This window comes from Delphinus delphis, chromosome 9 (genome assembly GCF_949987515.2).
Source record: "Delphinus delphis chromosome 9, mDelDel1.2, whole genome shotgun sequence".
Taxonomy (NCBI): Eukaryota; Metazoa; Chordata; class Mammalia; order Artiodactyla; family Delphinidae; genus Delphinus; species Delphinus delphis.
The window spans coordinates 21918679-21934562 of NC_082691.1; the positions used below are offsets into that span (position 1 = coordinate 21918679).

Below are 15884 nucleotides of genomic sequence, written 5' to 3' on the forward strand. Positions count from 1 at the left end.
AGGAGACAGGGTCAGAGAGGAGGTTAGGACCAATCTTCAAAGGATCTCAAAAGCCAAAGTAACACCAGCATGCTCATTGATGCAGAGAGTAAAAGAGGCTCCAAGGTAAAAGGTTAGCTGTTATAGCATGGTACGGGGGGAAGAGGGCATGGGAGCTACACAGTCACACCCTAGCAGCCAACCTGGGAGCACAGAAAGCCACTCCTTTCCGTCAACCAGCACTTACAGAACTAGTTGAATACTAAGCACTATTCATCAGGGACAACAGCAAAGTGAAAGCCACAAGAGTCTGAAGCACATCGCCAGCTTCCTGAAAAGAGCTTATAAAGCTTTCAAATACACAAAAATGCTTTCTAAGAAAAATACCCGTAAATTTAGCTACTTCTGGGAGACTCTGGTGTTAGAAGCCATCAGATCCTCAAGGAATGACCCAGAAGCACTTCCCTGCACAGGGGGAGTTTTAAATTTTGATTTTAAAGGAAGGAAAATTATTCCAAGTGTCTTCTTGAGAAATAATCTTATTTTGTCTCTTAGGATGACATGAAATAATTACCAAATGTAGCCCATCACAACTATTAATTGAACAAACAGACCAACAGGTTTCATTAAGGGACTGTTTCCCATTTATGTGGGAAATAATTTTGATTTTTTTTCTTTAAAAAGGAAGAAAGGGCTTCCCTGGTGGCGCAGTGGTTGAGACTCCGCCTGCCGATGCAGGGGACGTGGGTTCGTGCCCCAGTCCGGGAAGATCCCACATGCCGCGGAGCGGCTGGGCCCGTGAGCCGTGGCCGCTGAGCCTGCGCGTCCGGAGCCTGTGCTCCGCAACGGGAGAGGCCACAACAGTGAGAAGCCCGCATACCGCTAAAAAAAAAAAAAAAAAAAAAAGGAAGAAAAAAAGCCCTGGGGTACTTACGGGCTCAGCTGCAAATTACTGCCAGAAAAAAAAAATCTGCATTTCTTTTTTTTTTTTTTTCTTTTTCAGTACGCGGGCCTCTCTCACTGTTGTGGCCTCTCCCGTTGCAGAGCACAGGCTCCGGACGCGCAGGCTCAGCGGCCATGGCTCACGGGCCTAGCCACTCAGCGGCATGTGGGATCTTCCCGGACCATCATGTGGGATCTTCCCGGACCGGGGCACGAACCCATATCCCCTGTATCGGCAGGCGGACTCTCAACCACTGCGCCACCAGGGAAGCCCTGCCTTTCATTTCTTAAAGGCCCTCTGGCTTTGATCCTACATCTGCTGATGAACCAGCATCTTCTTTTACAGAAGAGGAAGCCAACTCAGAGAGAAACTTTACCCTTCCTATCAGGGCTCAACTAGCAGAGGTAAAGCATCAATCCAACTTGGCTCTTCAGTGGATACCATCTCAGTATCAGCTTTTACTTGCAGCCCAGAGAAACACAGGGACCTACTACCTCCAGCACAGACAGAATCAAATAGAAATGTCTTTGTGTCCATAAGGCTAGTAAGGTACCATACTAGGCCAAGATGCTGTAAGCAGGCCATCCACACAGAGGACCAGCGACCGGAACTCCTGAGGCTTCCTGCCAAGGGGACTGCATGTTGTAAGGCCAAGTTCTCCTATTTATAAGTGGACTTCCTCCTTCTTTCCAACATTTAGAAAAAATATCTCTCTTCTTTGCACAGCTGGGTAGTACTCTTAGCCATTTTTAATGAGATGTAATTTTTCATGTAACTCCCTAAATATGGCTCTAAACTATTCCATCTCGCAATCAGCATATATCCTGAGAAAGCCAATGCTAAGACAGTTCCCTCCTCTCAACCTTAAGAATTAAACATTATGTCTTCAACTAAACTATGAATAAAAGCAGCACAGCCTAGTGGCTGTAGGAGAGAGACAAAAACAAGAATTCTTGATCCTGGGTCTGTTCCTCAATTTCATCATCTGAGAAGTAAACTGAAGGTACCCTCATCTCTACAGATATGACAGGAATGAAGTTACCAGCCTGCTGCTCTATCTCTAGTAAGTTGTGTTTCTTTGTAAAATCATTAAAATTATGTTTTTACAATATTACTTGAACGTGCCATAACACTCTGTCCCCAAAAATATGTTGTATAGGAATAACTCTTGTTTTTTCTCTACAACAGTCTATTCACAGCATATTTCACTTCTGGGCACCAAACGTGGGGTTTTTTCCTCCACATCCATCAATTCTCCAATGCCAGCAGGGTGTCCTACATTACCTGGAGATACTGTCAGATCCCACAGGTTGAGGGCTCAGTCCCACAAGACTGCCCCCCATTTCAGATGCTAATCACAGGCCCGTGCTGTTACCTGTGATTCTGACTGACTGCCTATCAATCCGAGGTTCCCAGCACCCCCTTCATGGGCTCTAGAATTTGTTACAGAGGCTCATGGAACTCAGGAATACAGTTTACTTACTATATACCAGTTGATTATAAAAGTATACAACTCAGTTAAGAGCCAGATTGAAGAGAGATGCGTGGGGCAGGCCGTGTGGGAATGGGCTCTGAGGTTCCGTGCCCTCTCCAGGCACAGGACCCCCAGCCCTGCACCTCCGTATATTCATCCAACCCAGAAGGTCTTCAGTTAGGGTTCTTTATGGAGGCTCCATTACATAGGCATGATGGGTTAAATCACTGGACGTTGGTGACTGGACTCCATCTCCAGCCACTCTGGCCTTGGAAGGTAGTGGTGGTAGAGGGCTCAAAGTGCCAACCTTCTAATCACATGGTTAGTTTTCCTGGCAACCAGCTCCATCCTTAGGTGCTTTCCACCTCATTAACAAACTCAGGTGTGGCTGGAAGGGGCTTGTTAGGAATAATAAAAGACATTCTTTTCACCTTTGTACTCTGGAGCTACTTCAGGAACTGGAACAAACAGTAAACATTATAACAAAAGGTGCACTTGTAGCTTTTATCACTTAGGAAATTACAAGGATTTTAGGAGCTCTGTGCAGGGAACCATGGAAGAAGACCAAATATATATTTCTAGTTATATCACAAGATCACATATGTACAAACTAAACTTTGGAAAGTCAATATTTCCCACATAACCAATTGACATTTCTGTTAATGCTACATTGTTGTCAAAGCAACCATTCTCATTTTTTTTTTTCATTCTCATTTTTAAAAACTGTAAGTTTCTACACTGCGATTGTTGATACGTTGGATCTCTAAGAAACATTTTCTTTAAGTGACGGTGGCTGTCTGTACTGAGAGGGTCAAGGAAAAGAGTGTCTTTTGTGTTTCATTAGATGCTTAATTATAGCCATGCTCTGCCCAAAAAAGTATTTTTTAAACACTTTTTAAGTGTTTCAGAGAAGCATAATTAAGTGAACCAGTCTCTGAATGGAGAACAGCACAGGTGCCAACCACTCTTTCCGCAATTGCTCAGGGGCATCTAGACCCCTGATGGACACTGCAGCAATGCCCTCACTTGGAGTGGCCATAACTGGGACGGGGCTTGAAGTCTTTCTCCTTCCCAGTCTCTAGGTCAGATAGTTAATAGTCGCTACACAAATGATTAAATTAAAGGCTTCCTTACTTTATAAAATGAAACTAAAGATGTCTGGCTTAACAATACTTTAATAAAAATACTCCATTTCTCCATTCTTGATATTCAAGTAAGCTATGGTTTCTTTTTTTTTTAATCCTTACATGACTTCCCGTGGAAGAGATAAATTCATTCTTAGGAAGGCCATTCTTGATGACATTCCTTTTTAAGGTGAGGGCCTTGTTTTAACATACATTTCGTTTCATTTTTTTAAAATTCTTTTGGAAACCATTCTATAAAGGAAGGCTTTTGTCTTTCAGGTGATACACTGGTATAAACCAATGAAATTCGATGTTCATATGTTAAACATTTGTCAAGTGCTTCACTTCACACTAAACTTATTGGCAGAGAGAGCAGAAGGGAAGTGCTCATCTAGTTTCATTTTGCTCTTCCCTCTTCAGACTCCTTATCAGGGCAGTCATCTTCCAAGCAGGATGGGAGCAAGTGTGGTCAGAGTAGTCTGGGGTCCCTTGGGCCTCGTGGAAAGTCCTGCAGCAAGCATGCCTTCGAAAGGTAACTTGTGTTTCAGGTCAAGGGTGCTCAAAGCCAACTCCTATGGGGAAGCTGCAAGAACAGTCACATAACGGGCTGGGGAGGGAGGAAAAGTAGGTGGGATATGCCACTGCAACCAGATCCACTGCAATATAATTAGGCTGAGAATTGCAGAACTAGGTCAAAGGCAGCTGCTTATTCTGAGAGGTATTATGCAAGCAGAGATGGGGAAACAAATGAGAGCTCTCAGGACCAGGTGTCCTGTGAACTGGAAGGGACGATTAGTGATGGCAGTGGGGGATTGGGGTGGAGCTGGCCACCAAACCCAGTGACATCTTCTCCTGAGCCCAAGGCAAATCCCGGCAGCATTCCTCTGCCTTCCCTGATGGACTGTGTCTGCGTGGAGAGGACAGTGAAGAGATCTACAGCTCACACTTGTCCTACGTTAACACTTCTTACTAACACATGAACGTATGTGGAGTCTCGGAAGAGCTTCCAAGCATGTTTGGGAACAGTTAATGGGAAACAACCCTCTGCAGAGCCAAATGCTAAGGGTAATTAGGGGAGAGGAGAAAAAAGTGAGGAGAAGGCAATGTGAATATCAAGAAGGAAGAAGAATGAACTGCATAAAAACATAATTTTACACACACACACACAAATAGAAAAAAAAAAGAAAAAATCAGAGAGTGCAAAAATAAGCTATTTTGTTCCCAAGCAGAGGCAAATTGTATTCTTAGAATAAGGCAATTGGTAAAAAGTTTGAGAACCTTCCCATCACTCTTTTATACTTACTTAATTTTTTAAAGGAAAATACACAATAATGTAAGGTTATAGTAAAACCGATAAACTCATAAATCCCCTGTAACAGTGTAAATGATCACAACATTTTTTGAATATCAACTTGGCAATAAGAATCAAAAGCTATAAAAATTGTCATAGCCTTTCACCCAATAATACTACTGGGCATTTAACCTTAAGGGAATAAATCACATACACACAAAAAAACTACATAAAAGTATTCACTGCCACATTATTTTTTTTTTTTTTTTTTTTTTTTTTGCGGTACCCGGGCCTAGGCTCCAGACGCGCAGGCTCAGCCGCCATGGCTCAGGGGCCTAGCCGCTCCGCGGCATGTGGGATCTTCCCAGACCGGGGCACGAACCCATGTCCCCTGCATTGGCAGGCGGATTCCCAACCACTGCGCCACCAGGGAAGCCCTGCCACATTATTTTTAATAGCAAAAAAAAATTTTTTTAATGGGGGCTAGAGACAAATTAAATGTCTCAAAACAGAAGAATGATTAAGTAAACTAAGACACAGCAACACAGTGGAAACCTATGGAGTCATTAGAAACCGTAATTATGAAAATTATGAAGTTTATGTACCAACATGAAAATGTGTATGATATATTATAATACATAATCTTTATTAAATATCACTAGATGGCCATTACTACTAGGTAAAACATGCAAACCTATGACAAAGACCAAGAGGAAACGGGGCAAAGAGACAATATGTTAGGAACTGTAGAATGTCACTGTAGAGTGACATTGCTTTCTTTTTAAAATTTCCTTCACTGGTTTATTGTGTGTCCATTAAACACAGTATGGATTTTCTGGACTAGTGGTAAAAGCAGAAACAATAAAATGAAAGGATGGAGGCTCTTAATAAGAATCTTTTAAGCTATTAATCAAACCTTTCTTTTCCCTCGTCTTCCTGCTTTTATAGACCTTCACAGTTGTCTCACTCTGCTGCCTAGATACATCTCTTGTCCATCTCCCCTTAAAGGACCATTCTTAGGACCAAAACCCAGAACCACTAAACCTGCCCCAGTCAGCCCTCTTTCACCCCCAGGGCATCATCGTGACCTCAAACGTCCAAGGCTTTCCCTCAGCTGCCTGAGCCTGCCCTGCCCTTTGTGGGTCCAAAAGAATCAAATGTAAATAGTAAAAGGCAGCAGCATACTAGGCTGCCTGCTGCCAAAAGTTGAGATTTCCCAGCACACACCAAGCTATAATTAACAGGAGGCAATGCCAAAAACAACAAAGGAGCTTCAAGAAAACTATGTTAAAATACTCCTCGGTTTTAACTACATACACATTCTTCTCTGCTCACCCACCCCACCCTCCCTATTGTACCAGAAACTCCTCTGAAACCACCAGACTGTAGAGGGACACTAACGCTGCTGCGTGGTGGGCAGGAGGAAGGTGTGTGCTGAGACCACAGGGACAGCCCGAGCAGGTCACTCTTGAGAAACAGAAACACTGTTCTCAGAACGAGAAGGAAATGAGTTAATCCCAGCCCAGGTTACTTAATGGTTTTAAGATTCTGTGTGTCTGTGCGTATGTGTGTGTGTGTGTGTGAGGGGGTGACAATGCAAGTGAAGTAAAAAACAGCTCCCAGGTCTGCTCAAGAAAATGTGCAAGAACTCCTCCAGCATGGATTGGTTTGAGGCACAGTGGGAAGTATGACTTCCATACACTTCACATCGAGCCCTGTAGTTCTCTGTCTTCAGAAAACCTCCCTCTTCAAAGAGCATTCCTAAGCATTGCCCTGATATCGTCGCTGGTGACTACCATTTAGGAAGGACTGCCTAGACAACTAGCCTTACCCCTTGCAGCATCCTCCCCTGACAGTTTACAATCCCTTTTGGAACCACCGTGACACTCGGGGCAGGCGACCGTGAGGCCAGCAAGGAAGCCACGCAGGTCTGGGCTTTTTGTCTCTCACTGTAAGCACTTACCTTCATAAGAGGCAACGGAATCTCTTCTGTCACAAGGGTTATTCCAGGAATTTCCTGTGGTGGGGGAAAAACATACACACAACTGCTAAACGTATCAACTACCCCCAGCCCGAGCCTTCAGGAAGTGTCTTCCGTGCAGACAGAAGCTGAGGGCAGCTCCCAGTTTGGTAACCTCTACTTTAAATAAAACTTGGGGTTTATAAATACCAGTGAACACAGCCTATCTCTTGCCTCGGGAAGGGAAATATTCTGTAAAGTTATGATTATAATAGTTGACAGTGTCACTAAAGGAAAGGATAAACTATTATGAAGAAATACAGAGTAAATAATGTATTATTTACACATTTCCATTTAAGAACAAAGGAGGCAAATTATATTTGCACCATCAAGTATAATAATAAGGTGGACACTTTCCTTTTACTCCTTCCTCCCTCTTCTTCTCTTTCACTTAAATGTATTATAGTTGGTCCCTGCCTCACTAATGGGATTCTTTTTTGACCTCAGTGGAAAACTGTTCTGCACCTCATCCTCTACCGTGATTTCGGAAATAAGAGATCCCCATAAAGTGTTTACCTAGCAAGATCACCACGGCAAATGTGCAAGACGCAATTCATATCAGGAAGTCCAAATTATAACATTCTGCTAACTAGTGAGCATTAAAACAGAAATTTAAATAAAAAGATAAACTGACAAAATTGCCACTTACTTATTTTAAAAAGTGTGTTTCCATGTTAATTATGTATATTAACCTGTCAACTAGTCAATTCCTCTTTCATTTCCTAAAAACTAAGTAGATGATATATAAGAAAATACAAATGAAACCTGGTATTTGTTTAGAACTTAAATGTCCTGGATTTTATTGACATACAATATTTCTGAGAAAAAGGGCATCACAGGGATGGAGAAATAAACTTCCAGAACATTCAAACAACTGAGTCCTCCACTGGCCAGGAGAAAGCCTGTAATAAAAATCTATGTATGCTTCACTTATCACTACTCAGCAACAGAAATTTCACTACAGCTCTAGGTTATAAATAGCATCTTCAAATAAGTATAACAAGGCTCACTGTCTGCAAAGCATAATTCAGGATCATCTATGTGTAAGACACAATATTTTCTAGTATCTTAAAAAACCCAATTCAGTTATTTACAGAAATAATCTGTCTCCATACAGAAGTATGAAATTTATTTATTAAGGGTATAGCATTAAGAGCATATGCAGATTAGAGAAAAGAAAATGATTTACATCATTGCTAAAGAAAATCATAGGCTCATAGAATTTCAGGATTAGGAGAGACCTTTAAGGTAACCTACTCCAACCGCAAGAAGTCTAAAGCAACATGATAAACCCCAAAATAAGCTCTGTACGCAGTGGTTAAAACTTTGGGTTTTTTCATATTGTACTTCTTGTAGGACTTCCTGATGTCACTCTGTATGTCCACACATTTCCTCTGCTCCACAAAGGAGGAGAAATGCAAATGTGAAGAACTACCTGTCAGGATGACACTCACACAACAACCAACTAACACATGCACCATGTTTAAACACAACCCTGGGAACCAGAGGTCCAGACCCGGCCTCCCAGACACTGAACACAAGACAGCGACAGCCAGCATTGGGTGGTGAGGGGAGGAAGATGTAATGTGCATTTCCTGCTTCTGGGGGAGGGGTAGGGATTAACCTGCGAACTTCCTGCCACATTACCACAGAGTCTGCATGTATATTGACAAGGGTTCTTCAAACAATGAGGGCCTGGAGAAGAAACAAGCTCAGATCTTTCCTTATAGTTTTACAGAGAGGCATGAAAGTTTACGAACTCTAACAGTGAGAGACAAAGAAGAAAGGGCCTTTGGGAAAACACTACCATTGCGTATACCAAAAATTTAGAAATTCTTCTAACATGGGACTTCCCTGGCAGTCTAGTGGTTAGGACTCTGCGCTTCCACTGCAGGGGGCACGGGTTAGATCCCTGGTCGGGGAACTAGGATCCTGTGTGCCGCGTGGCGCAGCCACAGAAAACAAAAAAAAAAGGAAAAAAATTAATCAAACACATCTGATATGCCTTTTTAAAGGACTATATTTAGATAGTCTAAAAACAAAATGGGAAGTGTTACCATTGATCCTAGTACTTATTTTCCTGTGTCTGTGCTACCTGAATTAAATTCATTTTTCTAAATGCTTTTTGGATACAAACCTCTGCCTCAAGACTAAGCACACAGTAGTTCTAACATCTAAATATGAAAGGAGGAGAGGCAGAACCTTTTTCAGGGGGAGCCTGTACATGGTTTTCACTTCTGATCCAACAAAGCTCAGTTCACTGAACCACATTCAAGAGAAAATGAACAATGTTTTCTCCTGAAACACTTCTTCCCAGCTAAAAGGAAGGGAGTCTGGACCAACAGGAAGAAAAGGTTGAATGGCATGGATTTGCTTAAGATTACTGACTTTTACTGATCTTGACACTCTAAAGTTATCACAGATTTTCTTTCTAAGGCTGGGAAAAAAGCTCATGAAGGTGCTAATCTACTAAGTAAATAGAACAGCTCAGAATAACAGCAGTGGTCCAGCCGTTGCTCATTTATAAAACCCTAAGAAATATTTTCGTCTATTCTAGCTGCTTGAAAAAAATTAAAAACTAAAACCATCTGAAGATGATAGAGGCTTCATGCTGCTTGGGAGTAGGAAGAGTAACACGTATGCTGTGCCTTCTCCTTCAGTTCTACTGTTTTATGTAAATAAAACTGGCCAACAGCAAGGACTCACTATTATTTTTCTGCCAGAAAACTCCAATTCAGATCCTTATGCATCAAAACAGAAATGAAATCACAACCTTGGTTACTGTGACGGGAACGTCCTACAACTGACCCACAGCAGTGAATCAGTTTTAATTACAGAAAGAATATAAAGTGTTAACTTACTGTATCCCAAGTGAGCAGTGAGGAGTATGGCAAGAGTTTATCCATGTTACTTGTCTCTGGATAGATGCTCCAATATGAAGAAGCTGAGTAAGTTTTGGTGGGGAAAAAAGACGTTTTAATATGAAGAATAAGGCAGTAGACGTTGTAATGCACCCAAACAAGCCAACCCACAAAAGTTTTCATTGCCTTATCCTTCATCTGCAAAAGGCTAATCATGGTTCTATCCGCTGATTAAAATGTTCAGGTTCTACTTTTTACACTGAGAATAATTTTTAAAAAATTATTTGGCACTTACATCTATCCAAATGACGTTATAACCACTTCGCACAGAACCAGCCAACACAACGCTTAAAATAAATCACTAATAAGGTTATAGAATCAAGATCATATCTTATATGTCATCAGTCTCTGAACAGCCACAGCTTCTTACAAAACCACAAGAGAATGAAATTTAATTAGGTGCTGACTACAACAGAGTTTAAAAAAAATGAAAAAAACACTCCTAAACAGCATTTTGACAGATTGAGGCATTATCAATTTACTGCTTTCCCTTAAGCAAAAGGGTCAAGGGTTCAACTTAATATGCACCATCAGCAACACCTACCAATTATAAATTCCTGAATGAGGTCAAATGAATGGCAGGCAGAGATGTTCTCAGAAATCCACTGAATAATCTTTAAAAAGTAAGAAGACAAATCTATTGGTATTTAAATCTGCACCCTGCCCCCACCACCAAAGAAGTACAAAATATATATGAATAGTTTAAAATGTTATATCTCTTTTAGAATTGCCTAAGAACACACTCACTTCTACACAATCTCTGAGATACATAACGTAAGGTTGTGTGGGTAAAATATAAATGAGGTCCTTTTCATGCATCATTTTAATAAATGCCCTTGACTGGGATCCAAATAAGCCTTCTTGAATCCAATGTTCGTTTTTGCTAGAGTAGGACATATTACAGCAAAGTCGCAGTGTGAAGAGCTATGGATACAGGAGAAAACCAAACTCAACCACTGAGCTTGGAGGCAGCAGACCTGTGTTTGAATTTCAGCTCAATTACACCATTTAATCATTGTGAGCATGGCTATGCTATCAAGGAAGGTATGATCCCTGTTATATCAACAGTTCTCTCAATCAACCTCTATAACCATCCTCACCTGCTGCAGGAACGAACCCCCCCCCCCCGCCCCCTTGTTCCCGACCTTAGAATTGATGGTATGAGGCTTGCCTAGCCATAGGGCACTCTTGCATTTCTGATCCTGCCAATAATTGTTCTCATTTCCAAACCTACTCATCAAGCTAGTTGTACTTATTTTCACAATTAGTTAAGTTAATAAAATATTACCATAGACAAGTGAAATATGGATACAAAAAGAATGCTGGCGGCTCAATAAAAGGTGAAAACTTGGGAAAGACTCCAAGGCATGTCTCTAAAACACTTATTAAAAAACTAGGTGTGAGACAACTATAAAAGAAAAAATTGCCTGATATACACAAACTATTTAAAGGAGGATTTTTAAACTATTGACCTCCTTAGGGAATAAAATGAAAAGAAAAAGAAAGTAACTGGAAGAGCCATACAGGTACAGATAAAGAAAGTCAAGACATTACTTAGTGGTTTTATGAAAGAAAAACGATTTTGAACTCCAATTAGCTGATACACAAAGAAAGGGCCGTAATCTACATCAAAAGATACAGGAATAAATGTACATTTATATATTTTAGGTTAAAAGAAAATATTTAGGCCATCTTTTTTCAATCGACCAACCACCCATTGGTCCCAATCAAGTCTAATGGGGGGTTTCTTCAACTTCACAGAATAGCTGTAATATTAAATAAGATGTATGAAAGTGCTTCATAAACTATAATGTGAAATATAAATGTGAGCTATCTCTACTTAAAATGTCATAAATAGATTTTATTTACCACCAGATTTTAGTCCTTTCCATGATATACACCAAATACAAACCAGGAGAAAAAGTAGGTATTTGAGAAACTATTTACTGAGCACTTCCTTGTTAGCACTTCCTAACATTTACTCACAATATGGAAAAGAGAAGAGTGAAAAGAACAGACACGCCCTCCCAGTCTGAGGTCTGTGTCCATAAAAAAGGAGCACAAACGAAGAATATGTTCAAGTCACGACGGAGACCGTAAACCTCAACTGTTACCAAATAAAAATAACTTCTGTTCATTTCAGCTACTAAATGTACACGTGTTGTCCATTTGCCACTTTTTAAATTTAAGCTATATTCCCACCTTGGCTTCCAGTCGCCGTGGGTCTCGGCCACATGAGAGCACACAGTGCAACAAGGCCAGCTTCTCGCAGTCCAGCCGGGTGTTCCACAGGAACTCCAATAAATATGACTGGTTGAGGAGTGCCCTATAGAGCTTTCCAGAACCCCAATCCAGGACCAGGGATCCTGACAGTGACTGTAAAGGACTATGAGGTAGCATATCAATCACTTCACTGTTTCCTGGCCAAAAAAAAAAGTAGATCAGCAAATAAAAGAAGCCCCTCTGCCCCAAACATAAATATTAACTTTAAAACGAACCCAAATGCACCCTGTTCACGAGGGGGAAAACTACAGCCATACCTGTCAGAAACAGACTGTGGCAGATCAGGTCTGGATGTTGAATGTTAAGTAGATGAAAGAAATGACCAGGCAAGTAAACAGCTACATAATAGTCTGTGGGAGAGAAAGATTTAAGTCAGTTCCACGTGGCAAGAGCTATATAGGTACAGATAAAGCCAACAACGTTACGGTATCCCTATTTTTCTTTGAACCTCTTAAAACACAAAGGTTTTGACCAATGTAATAAGAAGCTGTCTGATGTCAGTACGGTCCATCTTCCTAGCAATATCTCATTTTCTTCAGACATTTAGCCATGGTTATCTTAATTTATATCTGTAGTTTTGTTTCTAAGAGAACTGTGGCTTTATAGGAATCTAAAAGAGCTCTGAGAGCAAGTTAGAATAAAAAATATCCAGCAACATGAATTATTCCTTAATCTGACAGGCTGGAAATAGCTTATCATGGGAATTTCCTGCATAATTTCTGCCACGTGGGGGAAGCTCTACAATTTAGTTTCCTATGTCTGCCCACTGCTCATCATCGTTGTCATCTTCTCGAAAGAAGCTTTAAATTGATACTCATCAAAACAGTCTCTGCAGGCATTCTGACACTTTGTGAAGTACTAATTTGTTTCCATGCATAGCAAGCTGCCTAGAATGCACATCTTCACAGTCCCTGCACCAGATATTTCTGTACAAAGAACATTTGTATACAGATTGAGGCAAGGTATAAAAAATAGGTTTCTGGAGAAGGGGGCAAGGTAGAAGTAGCCCTTGCCAATAATTTTTCTAGGATCTTAGAAAAACAAAGAAACTCATACAACAGTAGTGAATTTCATATAGATGAAACATTTAGATTATAAGTGAGCCAGCTAGACTCTTTTTCCCCTAAGAAGCAAAGAAATACATGCTAATAATGTACACAGAAGGCATTCTGTGGAAGGGAAAGGAAAGAGGATGTAAAACTCTAACCAGCTGACTTATAAGTGTCCTTTCAGTCACTGTGGATTCAGTGATTGCAAGTGGTTGCAATAATGTTACCATTATGGTAATGCATAAGTAGAAAAACACAAATAACGACAGAGTAGGGCACAGTGGAAAGGCATCAAATGACCTAGGTTAACTCCTAGCCCTACAGCTCAGCCAGTTAATTAGGGTGGTACTATGTCCCTGGGAGAGGGGGCATTTGGAAATACATGAGGGTGTTCTGAGTTGTCACAATTATTCAGGTAGAAGGGAGATTCCTACTGCCATTTGATGAGCAAGTGGGCTCCAAGGAGGTTAAATCCCTCAATGTGCAGGACCCTCCCACCCAAAAGTTCCTTTCTCACCAAAAATGTCAATAGTACCTGTGGTAGGCTGAATGATGGCTCCCAAAGGTGTCCACATGGTAATCCCCAGAGCCTATGAATATGTCACCTTAAGTAATAAAAGGGACCTTGTAGATGTGATTAAGGATCTTGAGGTGGGGGGGGGTGGAATCCTGGATTATCCAGGTGGACCCAATGTAATCACAAATGGTTTTATAAGAGGGAGGAACAGGGAGCATGACTACAGAAGAGAAGACCACATGATGATGTGAGAGACTGGAGTGATGTGGTCACAAGCCAAAAAATGCTAGCCTCTATGTGCTGGAGGAGGCAAAGAATGAATTCTTCCCTGCAATCTCCAGAAGGAACCATTTCTGCCCCCACCTTGACACCTCAGGACTCACTCCTTGCAGAATTCTCACCTCCAGAACCATAAGACAATGTGTTATTTATCTAGGGGCTAAATGTGTGGTGATTTCTTATCGCAGCAATAAACTAATATAGTGCCCCTGATAAGAGACACTAGAAGAAGCTTGGGCACACATCACAGACTTTCTGAGACTCAGTTTCATTATCTGTAAAATGGGGATAACGTCACCAAGAAGAATTGTTGTAAGGATCAAGATAACAAGTAAAACACTTATAATATAGTATTAATTTTTAAAATGATAGTTTTTTAATATATAAACATATCTTTCTTATATACAGGTGTTTGGGGTTCATGGAAAACTTCCTCCAAAACTCTATTCTTTAATATTTCAATCAATATAAGCCCCTTTTAAGAGGGTGACAATTCAGGGAAATTCCATGCAATAAATCGCAAAAAAGACATCACTCAAAAAGCAATACTGTTGTCATAAAAATTACCTCTAGAATAGTTCTAATCTTGGGTACAATTTTGTGCCTATATATTAAAATCTGTTTAAAGAAGGAAAGATGGCTTAATGTGAGATAGCCTATTTTTACAAAGCTCTAGTATTTTTGCCCTCTCCACGCTCTGAAGACCAGAGATTAAATCATGCCTGCCCTTTTCAAGAGTCAATCCCAGGGGTAAGAAGAGGAAGGATACCTTTGACCTCACAAAAGGCTAAGTTTTTTTAGTGGAGAGTTTCCCACATCACTCTCGAGATGGGATGCTGATAAAGGATTTCTGATAAGAATCAAGTCTCAGACCCAGGAAACCTTATATTTATCCTTCTTACCACAGGAAGCAGTAGAAGCAGGCCTCTCTAAAGCAACTTCCCACAGGTTCAGAGCTCATATTAAAAACTGGCACATACTGGCCCACTTAGCATAAGATATCTCTCCTCATCAATAGTATCATTCAAAATAAAAAAATTTTTTTTTGCAACAGTGTGGATGGACCTAGAGAGTATTATGCTCAGTGAAATAAGTCAGACAGAGAAAGACAAATACGCTATGTTATCACTTACGTGTAGAATCTAAAAAATAAAATAAATATGTATAACAAAACAAAAGCAGACTTACAGATACAGAGAACAAACGAGTGGTTACCAGTGAAGAGAGGGAATGGGCGGGCAAGATAGGGGTAGGAGATTAAGAGGTACAAGCTACTATGTATAAGAATGTACAGCACAGGGAAATATAGCCATTGTCTTGTAATAACTTTAAATGGAGTATAATCTATAAAAATATTGACTCACTATTTGTAAACCTAAAATTAATATAATATTGGACATCAATTATACTTCGATTAAAAAAGACCCCAAAAAAATATTTTTATGGTCTTTATCACTTTGGTTCTCACTTTGCCCAGTTCCTTCACATAACACCTTCCTAAACCTTTGTCATGATAGTAGATGGGCTGGGAAACAGGGAAAGAAGAAAATATTCAAGAATCCATCTGCTCTAAACCTGAAAGCTAAAGCTTTTCTTTTTAAAATATTGGGCCATATCCCATATGCAGGCGAACAGCAGTTCTGTTTAGTCTTATGCTAACCGGTGTGTGCCCCTCACCCCAGCTGGCATGGAACAGCAGCTTTCAGTAGGGAGGTACAATAAACCCCTTCTTTATTGTCTTCATTACGGACTCACTATGTTTAAGCCAAATACTGAAGTTCCCTTTACCATACTTACTCAATGAAAAACAACTCAGTCAAGCTGATCCATAAGTAACTTATGGGACTCAGAAGCTTCTAGCAATTACCAACAGGGAACAGACAATTTCTCAAGGGCCTTTGTCTCTCTAGAATCAAGGGACAACATCACGTATTATTTCTCATAGGCTTTTAGGAAACCTCTCGCTCACCGTCATCATCTTTATACTAACAAATGGCATTTTAG

At 40.6% G+C, this 15884-nt stretch overlaps 1 protein-coding gene across 1 annotated transcript in view; it reads right to left on the bottom strand.

Annotated features, from left to right (window-relative positions):
* GSAP (gamma-secretase activating protein) overlaps nucleotides 1-15884 on the bottom strand; it is an 89162-nt gene that overhangs the window by 31571 nt on the left and 41707 nt on the right. Inside the window, exons 15-19 of the mRNA XM_060020310.1 lie at nucleotides 12293-12385; nucleotides 11955-12172; nucleotides 10297-10366; nucleotides 9693-9775; nucleotides 6775-6828 (exon numbers count right to left, since the gene is read on the bottom strand). Of these exons, the coding sequence (XP_059876293.1) occupies nucleotides 6775-6828; nucleotides 9693-9775; nucleotides 10297-10366; nucleotides 11955-12172; nucleotides 12293-12385 (518 nt within the window). The remainder of the gene's footprint in view (nucleotides 1-6774; nucleotides 6829-9692; nucleotides 9776-10296; nucleotides 10367-11954; nucleotides 12173-12292; nucleotides 12386-15884) is intronic.